This window comes from Haliotis cracherodii, unplaced genomic scaffold, assembly GCF_022045235.1.
Source record: "Haliotis cracherodii isolate W230 unplaced genomic scaffold, xgHalCrac1.p SCAF_9, whole genome shotgun sequence".
NCBI lineage: Eukaryota > Metazoa > Mollusca > Gastropoda > Lepetellida > Haliotidae > Haliotis > Haliotis cracherodii.
The window spans coordinates 4,365,726-4,377,692 of NW_027266343.1; the positions used below are offsets into that span (position 1 = coordinate 4,365,726).

General features: G+C 39.0%; 1 protein-coding gene across 1 annotated transcript; it reads left to right on the forward strand.

Moving 5' to 3' along the window:
* The first annotated feature begins 6,163 nt into the window (after nt 1-6,163).
* Nucleotides 6,164-9,225, forward strand: LOC139452600 (uncharacterized). The gene is made up of 5 exons (XM_071234127.1): nt 6,164-6,361; nt 6,934-6,961; nt 7,325-7,519; nt 8,490-8,608; nt 9,088-9,225. Exons 1-5 carry the CDS (start codon nt 6,164-6,166, stop codon nt 9,223-9,225), a joined length of 678 nt encoding a protein of 225 aa, XP_071090228.1.
* The last annotated feature ends 2,742 nt before the right edge of the window (nt 9,226-11,967 follow it).

Consider the following 11,967-nt stretch of genomic DNA (forward strand, 5'->3'; position numbering starts at 1 on the left):
CAGAGCTTTTGCCAGCTCATCAAGAGTTAATAGATCTTTCATCTCTTTCACATCACTTATATTTCAAAAGGGGAAAGAGTCTCTGTCCAACAGGGTATTCAAATCACAATCTTGCACCATGTGTTTTCTTTGCTACTGTATAAATTCTCATAGAAATTGGCTGCTTCAGCAATAATGTCACTTGAATTTAGCAATGTGGTGCCATCGTTTAACTCCAAATGAGTCATAACTTGCTGACAAAATTCCTGTTCTCAAGGTTACAGAAATAACTGCAAACTCTTTCACCATCCATAATCCACTTAGTTCTAGATCTTATGCCATTTCCAGCCATCTTGCGTTTCCTAATTTCCTCCAATTCTTTTCTTTTATCTTTCAAATCATCAAAATTAATAACACTAGAAGTTTCAAGAATTTCGATCTGTTGAATCATGTATTGTTCTTTTTCAATATTTTCTTTCTTGAAGGAAGAATAAGAAACTGTTTTTCCTCTGATTTCCAGAAGCAGGACTTCAAAGAATAATTGATCATTTATATTAAACTGAATTTCATGATTAGGTTTATCATTAATATTTCGAGCATCACCATACATTTTAATATACTGCAATTTAACCTTTAAAATAGTTTCTTTCACTAGATCTATGTAATACGTATCATTCAACAAAAAAGTATTAAATTTCCATTATGTATTACGCTTTGGACAAGTTTGAAATGAAAAACTCAGATACTAATAGTTGTATCTAATATAAGTAAGTTATCATTGTCATCCATGTAAGTCCTATGAATCTTATAGTCCACATTTTTGTTAAACAAAATCGCACCACCCCTGGACTGGCTGTTTTTGGAATTGAAGATGCAATCAAATCCCCACTGTGATCTTATAATTGGTTCTTGTTCTTTTGTATCCTGTAGTAGATGAAATGAGTATGCTTTAGATCGTAAAACGTTAAAAACATCCCTTCTCTTGGCTTTATCTTGCAGTCCTCTACAGTTCATAGAGCAGCAGGTAAAACCTAAGTTAGCCATTGTCAATAAAAGATTTGTTCACATACACAGAGGCCATATGAAAGATTGAATTTACACACTTTCTACACATACATACACTTTCACAACTATCTGAGGGAAAAGCTTTAAAACCATAAATGACTGAAATCAAACTCACACTTGCTTCTACAAACTTCAAGTAAAGCATCGTATGATACAAACTGGCACCATGTGGCTACCACCAGAAAAAAGGGGTAAAATCTTCACCCAAAAGTATCAGTGGCATTTAACAGAAAAGACCAGGAGCAAAAATAGCTGTCATAATGATAAGTAAGAAGCACACAAGTGTCAAACCAACACACAACTAAATACTGTCCAATGTGAAACTAACATCCTACATTCACAGTTACTAGTGATTCGATTGAATATTTCCTCATGCAATATTCAATTGACCCATATCAGTATAAACTAAATTAGGCTGTGGCATAGAGCGAGTAGGCACTAACATAGTAATATAGAGAAAAGTAGACAATAACCAAACCAACACACTGTCCAATATGTGATTTACGAGTTTTACACACTTACAAGTTCTCTATTGATCAAAAGCTTAACTGATGAACTAATGATGCAATGCATTTAAGACTTACATCTGATATTATGCAAATAAGTATTATCATTATTATCTCATACAGTAATTCTACAGTATACTAGTTTGTTTTTTAATAGTTATCTACATAAATTTTTTTCATAACGAAACAACGTGACAATGGATCTTCACATGTCCAAGAGCGAGATCAACAAACCCGAACATGTTGATGTGCTCTAAAATAAAGTTAATACTACATTTGTGTGATTACACAATGCCATTTAGAAAGTGGTCAAATGTATCTAATGGTATATTTGGGATAACACTTTGATAGTAAAATACAGATTCTAGTACTTTTTTGGGTTGAGTCCCGTCCGGGATTCGAACCCACACCTGCCAGAGAGAGGCACTTAATCGCCAGCACACAAAGTCAGCGATCTAACCCACTCAGCCACCGAGGCTTCCACAATGGAAGTTCGACAACTGGTAGTCTAGATCACGTACTTTGAGTACCCCCCTGACAAGTGTAAATTGGCACGGCTCCCATGGCCGAAAGCTATGAATACACAATGCCATTTAGAAAGTGGTCAAATGTATCTAATGGTATATTTGGGATAACACAAAGTGTTATCCCAAATATACCATTAGATACTACATTTGTGATTTATAACAAACAAAATAAAAATTGACCGAGAGAATGGGTCACTCATGATAAAAGTAATTCTACAGTGTATTAGTTATTTTAAGCTCACCTCCCAAAAAGCGGTTATCTAATTTTATTTTTCACAACTTATCCATCAAAGAAATATCATAGAAGCGTCTCCGGTATCACTGTGAAACAACGTGACAGTGGATCTTCACATGTCCGAGATCAAGAAACCCAAACATGTTGATCTGCACTAAAATAAAGTTTACACTAGATTTGTGTTTAAAACAAACAAATAAAACATTGATCGAGAAAATTGGTCACTCATCATCACAGACATTGACTTTAGCTAGGCTAGATTCTTAGTTCCTCGTCCTCTTTGAGAGTTTTCCATGCGCTCCTGGCATCCTTTCTGTAATACAGGGTAACAACGATCTCCTTTTCGCGAACCTTTGCATGCAGTTGTTGTTTACGTAGTTCAGCGGCTTTTCGTACCAGGCGGCCACGAAGTTTTTTCAAGTCGACAGGCAGGTCTGTACGAACACTGAGCCGGTCTTTCGCCAATTCCCTCCCCACGGAATAGGTCGTCTTCAAAATGACATCTCTGTCCTCCTTGCGCACGAATTTAATGATGATAGGATTAGGTTCTTCGCTCGATGTGAATCGAGGGAGTCTGCGAATATTCACAAACAACATGTTGTCCATCGCATGTGAATCCAGGTGTAATTTATCCTTGAAAATGTTTCTACAGGCCTTGTCAACATCTGTGATTGTATTAGGTACACCGTAGATTAGTAAGTTGGATTTCCGGGAATTCATCTCTGAGATCAGTAGCTTTTCTCTAAGCTTGTCGATTTCGTCACGGAGGCGTTGTTCTGACGACGCCATTTTCGTACCAGGCGGCCACGAAGTTTTTTCAAGTCGACAGGCAGGTCTGTACGAACACTGAGCCGATCTTTCGCCAATTCCCTCCCCACGGAATAGGTCGTCTTCAAAATGACATCTCTGTCCTCCTTGCGCACGAATTTAATGATGATAGGATTAGGTTCTTCGCTCGATGTGAATCGAGGGAGTCTGCGAATATTCACAAACAACATGTTGTCCATCGCATGTGAATCCAGGTGTAATTTATCCTTAAAAATGTTTCTACAGGCCTTGTCAACATCTGTGATTGTATTAGGTACACCGTAGATTAGTAAGTTGGATTTCCGGGAATTCATCTCTGAGATCAGTAGCTTTTCTCTAAGCTTGTCGATTTCGTCACGGAGGCGTTGTTCTGACGACGCCATTTTGTCACCAAGGTCGTCGATAGATTTCGACATAACTTCCACCGACGACTCCACTGAAGATACCCGTTTGAACAAATCAGCCACTTCTTCTTTACCAGAGTCGATCTTGGAACATATCTGACTGGGCTATTTGTCCAATTCCTCGCGGAGGAACGTTTTCAAGTCGCTGGCTGCATCGTCAGCAGGCGGGGAGGACGAGGGTGAATGTAAGGGCAGAATAACGTAAGAACTTTCCTCCTCATCTGTCAGCTCCGGGCGCAGATGCGAGCTGTTTTTGTGTGTAGCAGTACTGCTGGTGGTAGATTTGTTGTTCTGTTTGTTTGTATTTCGTCTCCCCGCCATGCTTGTGTGACGATTGAAGTGGATTACCACGAGGGCGCCAGTCGCACGTCTTTACGCTTCGAGTGGCGTACCGGAAGTCCAAATACCCAATTCTTAATTTCGTAATCATATCAATTTACAAATAAACACATAAGGGCCCATGCCTCATATAGAAAACAGATATCATGGTTATTAAGAGAAGAAACCGACTACCAATTGTAAACTGCCTACCTTTTTGAAACGGAATTTTCACATTTCTCAATGCTATTAATTAACATACGTTCAAATGCACGATTCGTCTTCATCATAGAACCATACCATGTATCTGTCTGGCTAATATTTTTTTATTTGTTTGACATTAAAACAAAGATTCGGTTTACTAGATTACAGAAGAGATTATATTGTAGATTACGTCGTCACAGGATCACACTCAACACCTGATATAAACAACCATGTTCTTCTGTATTCTCATTTCATCAGCTTCTTCAAAAAATGTATACACCTTTACTTATTTGTAAAACAGATAAACATTATTGTGATCAAGTAGAGAAATATCGTGTTTATTAAAGTAGTTATTAATATTCATGAGCAAGTACACATCTAACAATGAAACCAATACTTATTGAAGTTTGTTTGAAGTTGTAGGTTTATCATCACAACCCAATATTTCATAAACATATGATAGTGTGACATCTGTTCATGTCTATCACAATATTTTACATTTAAAGATTATTAAAAATAGACACAATACTTTACATTTAAAAAAAATCATTAAGTATTCTTAATTGTCCCATTATGAGCAAAGAGAACAAAGATAACACAGCTGTGCCAAATTTCTAAAATGAAGTTCTACCAAGCAATACATGATCGCTTCACTGCAACAACTCTTGTTACTAATTACTTATATAGTATATACCTGATCATCAATCCGACGTCTCAGTGTTACGGCGTAGGGTGTTGATAGCCTCTATTGAAGCAGACACCTCTGTCAAGAAGCTTCCTTGATCCAGGGTCGTAAGGACGTCTACATACAGAGGTGAAGGTGAGAGGAGTCATGATACCCGTGCTTAAACCAGGCTGCCGTTGTACAAAACCTTAGCGCAACGACTGTCGTAAGTCTGTGTTGAGGTATGGGAGTTACGATCATAATAGCGCTGAGATCCTTTCGCACAACAGCACCCTGGTCTCTTTGGCCAACCAATCACAGTAAGCGTGATTGGTGTTCTGACATGTTGCAGAGAGATTGTGTGGTGTGATAGTTCATTGCCATTTCCAAATTTGAATTTTCAGATAAGTGTAATAGTCCGTGTTTTCCTATATCTATGAGTGAGTGAGTGAGTTGGGTTTAACGCCGCTTTAACAGTATTCCAGTTATATCGCGGCGTGTCAGCTTAATGAGGGAGGAAAGCCTCAAGTGACGCAGGTCTTAGACGTTTACCACTTCGGTGAAACCCACGAGCACGGGTATGGTGCTGAAAAACCTAGAAACATAATCGGGGCGAACCTGGATCTGAACCCACAATCATAGGTTTCTGGCGTGCCCAAGGGACGCAACTCTGCGCAGCGAATCGCGGCGCCTTAGACGACTGGGCCCCCCGTGCCCCCCGGTATATCTATGATCTGATATCGGTCAATAACCATAAAATAGCCAATTCACTTCCACTGGTTTACCCATCCGAACTTGGAAATTAGGGCGATCAATTAGGGCAGCTTTATCTGTTTCATATTTAGATCTATGCGTTTCATATTTAGATCTATGCATTAACATTCAGAGTAACAAAAAACTCCCCAGAAGACTGTATGACAAGAGGGATGATTTCAACTTTCCAATAGTCAACGTTCCCTTTATGTCGAGCAATATTCCTGCAGCTCCAGCCCTTGGTGTCCACATTTCAAACTCTCGAAAAGCGCGATACACCTCTTGCTCAGAAGTTGTTTGATCAAGGTTACAACATACAAGGCCCCAGTTAAGTTTTATGGTGGACATTTCCCAATTTGTCGTATCGGAAACAAAAATGATATCTGATACAATTCCCTATTTTGACTTGTACCACATGTTCCCATGATGATTTTTCAGGTGAACAATTGACTTGTGACGGGTGCCATTGATTGAGCAGGATACGCCCGCCTTTTCGCGAACACCTGGGATATACCTTATTTGATAGTGATTCCTAAACACAATATAATCATCCTCATTATATAGTCGGAATCGTACAATCGACTTCATGACAGACAATTCTTATGAATATGTAAAGGTTTAGTCGGTTTTATTTTGAAGTAAGTAAATACAAGATGACATAAAAATAATTGTACCCGCTCAGTTTTAGTATCCTGCGAAGAATGGGAAGTATGACATTGTACGGAGTCCTCCTCTGTGTAATGCTGTGGGCAAACGTGGAGGGCGGCAAGGACGACAAATTGTTCATGCTTGAGATATCTCTACCCCCGCTGCTCGGCAGAAATGAGGCATCTGATATATCCGCCATCAAGCAGCTCCTCTACGACACCCCAGGAGTCACAGTCACATATGCACTCAAGGTGAGCATGGTCATGTGTTCAAATTTGAATGTTAAAACTCCTCTACTTCATTAAAATTAATATTTTGATGTGTGAATATGCTCTCTTTGTACGTTCTGAAAAGGATATTTCATTTTTAGCAATGAATCTGCTCACAACATACTACAACTCTTGGGAACCGGTCATTTAATATTGTCAGTAGCTGTTAGAGACACAATATGTTTTCAGTCACTACTTCAAGACGAACAAAGTTTCTCTGTCAGAAGGAGTGAAAAAATATATTTGCAAACCATTCTTAGGACTTCCAGCATGTCAAACAAACAACTTTTCTTTGAAACCCTAAGTGAAAGTTAATTGTTTCAGTATTTTTTAGAACAAATTATTTTACCAAAACAATCCCCGAGACAATATGGTGAGTCTGTAATATGGTAATGATGACGCTTTGTAAGTCAACAAAAGATTTGCAGTAAACAAAATGTTTGGTTATTGATGCGTTTCTTATATATTTATCAGAAAAATGTGTCCTATTCCTATTGTCTGATGTATGATTGATATCGCCCTGATCAATTTCTGTCTTTTTTCATTAATATCAGGAAGTTGGCAACCCCATCATAATAGCAGGCAAGTGAATCTGAAGTTACAGTTTACAGTGGTGATGATAGGGTTGTAATTTTCTTGTTTTGTTTTTTTGCACAAATACTATCCCCGATAGGCGTGGGGAATCACGTATGGTATGTGCCCAAGAACATACTCCTCTCTTATTAATTGTTAGGGATAAGGTTTAATGACCTAGCTATTCACTATAGTGTAGATGCATTTAGATACCACATGGATCTTCTCTGTCATATTTCTAGATCAAGTTTCTATATGTATACTTTCACACACTGTGGTCTTATAATGGGATTGAATAATGATCAATAATAGAGAGTCTCTGTAAATTTTGGAGTGGTATATTTACCATAGTTTGAACACGTGTACTTTTAGTTGTGGAAGTGGAGAACGACTGTACCTGGGCTTCTGTAACCAGTGTCCTGGCTTCAAGAGGTGACAAGTACTCAGCCATTCCTCTCTACCGCTGTGAAGACTTTGCCAGAGCCATGAATGTGACACTCAACACTCAGACAAAGGAGTTTGATAATGTGACCATCTTTCTGGCAGACCTTGTCTTCTATGCGGAAGGTATAATTGCCAAAATGGCTGTGTTTACAACACATTTGATATTGATATAGTATATTCTAGCAAATTTTGCACTGCAACTAGGCTCCACTTAGTCATTTTATCACACTCCCAGGGGACGATTCATAAGTTCTTCCCGATGCAAGTGTATACTGAAATGATAAAAGACCATTGAAGTAGTACAGTCAGTCTCAGCATGGTCACTAACATTGAAAACAATACTCTTCTTCTAATTTTCTTTTTCTAATTTCTATGTTACTGATGGGCAATATTTGAACAATTGGTGGCCATCTTGAAATTTTTAGGTGGTTAAATTATTTTCACAATATGCGTTCTATGCTTGTATCCTTATGTGAACAAATCCCAAATTTTTGAAACTGTATGTGCTCCAATATATCAACAACCATGCGTCCAATGTTCAGCTGGTACATTGATTCTAAGAAATATTTCATCAGCAATATGCAATAAGTATCATATTGCCCCATTTTATTTAAGTTTCCCAAAGGTCATGTCGCCATCATTGTTAAATAAACTGCAAATTCAGTTCCTACAGCAATGCTTCAGGCTATAGTGCACACTTATTCAGTGTGAGTGAGTGAGTGGATATTTAACGTCACATCGGCAATAAGCCAGCTATATCGTGACGAGAAGTTATACATTAAATACTACATACATTTGACGAAATAAATACCTGTCATCGATCGACAGTACAATAACTAGAATATCACAGATTCGACTTAAAACTACTTGAAAATATTTGAAAGCAGAAAGTATTAGTTAACACCACAATATGAAAATAGCACACTGATAAGGCTCCAGTAAATTAGTAAGTCTAAATATAACCAATGTGACTTTAATTTTTAACTTTATCAGTCACTATCATCATAGACTAATACTATTTAATGTCGCACTCTAAACTTCATAATATAGGGCACTTGTTTGCAGTTTCATTTTGTATTTCACATGTGTACAGGTTATACCACACCTGAATACACGAACATTCTGAAGAGTCATCTCCAGATTACCAGCAACTTGCTTCAAGATGGCACCATGATGCACTGCTACAGGGACATGGGAGACGTTCCCATCAGGGTAAGCAAGATACAAACAAAAATTGATAGTACACCATTGCGAGCAACAGCTATATCATATTATTGAGAAAGACAAACAAACAGCGCCTTTAATTGTCACGATCCTGATGGCAGCAGTCACCAACAGGAAGACCAATGGTCATTTTAAGGAAAATTCATATTTTTACTTGGTTTGATGTAAAACTGCGTGGCTAAAACGCTATTAAGGAAGGTAATTTATGTATATCAACTTCTTTATTATGAGGAACACAACGTTTCGGAGTACATGCTTACTCCTTCATCTTTCACCTGATGAAGGAATAAGTATATTGTCCGAAACGTTGTGTTCCTCATAATAAAGAAGTTGACATTCATTAATTCTCTTCCTCAAGTGTATCACTTATAAATGCCCATCAAAGACCTGAAAAACGCAATTAGTATGATAAAACACATGCACATTTGTAAAACCCGTCATATAAGGAGATAAGTTCTTGTTTCCAGATGTTTCACTTCACCGAAGCCAACCCCTCTGACAATGATCGGTTGCAACAAGTCACAAAGACTTCAGAGAGATTCCACCTGGATGTCCGATCCTACCAGCATCTGTACCTGTACCCGAACGGATGCCCGAAGAAGTAGACGCTGTCCTGCAAAATCCTCTCTGACTACAATGTAACCAGAACAATGACATGGCTTTCTTAAAGTACTGTTGGAAATGCTAGAAAAATGCTTTTCTGGCTTCATTTAATAAATACGAGTCATAGGACTATAAAAAGAGCAGATATCAAAATAACGCAAATTGACCAAACCTGGCCTGTCCTAACTGACATTGTGATTACCCTTAAAATGTACTTTTGCAGGTAAAATGATGATAAACTTGAAATATTCGTGTGTTGCCATTAGTGTATGAAATGGCCTATATAACCTGAGGTAATTATCTATCGCCTGTCCCGAGGTGATGAGGGGCGGTCGGGTAGCCTAGTGGTTAAAGCGTTCGCTCGTCACGCCGAAGACCCGGGTTCGATTCCCGACATGGGTACAATGTGTGAAGCCCATTTCTGGTGTCCCCCGCTGTGATATTGCTGGAATATTGCTAAAAGCGGCGTAAAACCATACTCACCCACTCACCCACCGAGGCGATGACCTCACACCGTCCCGTTCATGGTCTCAAAATATAGCTGTTATTGTACTTAATTGACATGTGCGTTGATGGGGTAGCAATTTAGGATATGTACTGCATTATATTTGCTTGGAAACATGATTGAATAGTTTAGCGCTATGAAAGCGGATGAGTATTGAAGGGTTGCGATTTTACGTAAGACAACGTGACCGTGTTGTGCCGCCAGCACATACGTCTTGTACTTTACTGGTTTCTTATTCAGCCGATTTTTTTCTCTCCACGAGATGAACTTTCGTTTCATATAGTCTGAAGACGTCAATGTCATTTATTCCTGCATGGTCGCCTTCAGACTACGCATGGTTTAGGCGACAGTATCTGATTCCCGGACATTATATTTGGACTTAGAATAAATGTGAACTTCCTGTTTTCGTTCGATATACTTCAAACCACAGGTAGGTCGATCGGTAGTTACTCGATATTTCAATTTCAACATTCTGTGAAAAATTATATCCTTTTCAACAGGCAAAAAGCAGTTATCTAGCTTTTCCAACAGTACTTTAGTTGTTACACACTATCAGCATTTAGAATGAGTTCTATTAGGTTCTCTCCAAACAACGATGCTTATATGATTATCGTACAAAAACAATATTCATTCTTTGGGGAAGGCCGGGGAAATATGGTCTGCTGTCTGATATGGGGACCGACGACTGCTTCAAGAGATACAAGTTTATTTTCTTCAAAGAGGGGCCAAAAGAACCTCAATACACTTTCAGACCCCCCAGCGAACAATTAGTTTTGGTTGTGGTAAAATTTCTGGTAAATGTACCTTTGTCCGTTTTATTTTCTGGAGCAAATGATGTAAAAACAAACACTCTTCTAAAATAAAGGCTTGTCATGCTGCAATTGTCCTGTAACGCCTTGACCAGGACCAGGTCACCTTGTGATCTCGACTCTACAACGGATGCACTCCCACACTTTAACATAGACTTGCCGTATTCTCACGCCGTAGGACAAGGCTTGTCTTGGAAGTCCTTACGCCATCTATGTCAGCTGAGGTGACACGAGAATGTCTTAGAGTGACTGAGTGAGTTAAAACTTTACGTCGCATCGGCATTATTTCGGCCTTATAGGGACGAGACCAAGTTTATATATTCAAAGGTGCAAGGTTATATTTAGAGACAATGTTTTCAAGCATATATGGGCATGAGAATATTATATATACAGATTAAAACACGGGTTATAGACCACCAATAACCAAAGCTAGGCCAACGAATTTCAGAATAAGCAATTACTTATTCACATACATATCTTAAAATTTATTTTACAGACCAATTTCATTCAAGTAACCGAGAACTTGATGCCCGTTTTCACGGGAAAATAGGTCTTCCAGATTTACGCTTAGATAATGTGAATCTCTTGCGATTGCAAGTCCACAGAGTCAATCAATATATGCTTGACGGCGAACCTTTCATCACAAGGGGATCTTGGCTGACATAAATTAATTTTTTTTAAAACTTATTCTCAAATTTCCATTTTAACTAATTTACACACAATAAACACTAAACTTAATCTGTGTCATTACTGGGACATACGAAGGCTTCCATGGGTAACTGGGGCGGTCGGGTAGCCTAGTGGTTAAAGCGTTCGCTCGTCACGCCGAAGACCCAGGTTCGATTCCCGACATGGGTACAATGTGTGAAGCCCATTTCTGGTGTCCCCGCCGTGATATTGCTGGAATATTGCTAAAAGCGGCGTAAAACCAAACTCACTCACTCACTCACTCCATGGGTAACTCCACTACATATAAGCAAGAAATGGGCATCCTCATGGGCACCACTTGTACATGTACCCTCGTTCTTGTTTCTTTATATAGCTATCACTCGAAGTCTGGCTGCCTTACATGAACATTTGTAGTTGTTCCCACAGACGAGGCCTTATATAACATTACCATTATATGTAAGCATCACTTCATTAATTGTTTGATAAACGAACATTGCACATACTTCCACATATAAGACCTCCCTACGCAGAACCGGGTTAGAATTGGTCTTCAACCACACATGCTTGTCGTAAGAGGCGACTAACGGGATCGGGTGGTCAGGCTCGCTTCCATGGTTAATGCATGTCATCATATCCCAATTGAATTGGGGCGGTCGGGTAGCCTAGCGGTTAAAGCGTTAGCTCGTCACGCCGAAGACCCGGGTTCGATTCCCGACATGGGTATAATGTGTGAAGCCCATTTCTGGTGTCCCCCGCTGTGA

Bases quoted from the DNA above. Each gene is read 5' to 3' on its own strand.
- LOC139452600 (XM_071234127.1), top strand. From the start codon at position 6,164: ATGGGAAGTATGACATTGTACGGAGTCCTCCTCTGTGTAATGCTGTGG. The intron at 6,362-6,933 runs GTGAGCATGGTC...CATTAATATCAG, and splicing joins CAGTCACATATGCACTCAAG to GAAGTTGGCAACCCCATCAT. The intron at 6,962-7,324 runs GCAAGTGAATCT...GTGTACTTTTAG, and splicing joins CAACCCCATCATAATAGCAG to TTGTGGAAGTGGAGAACGAC.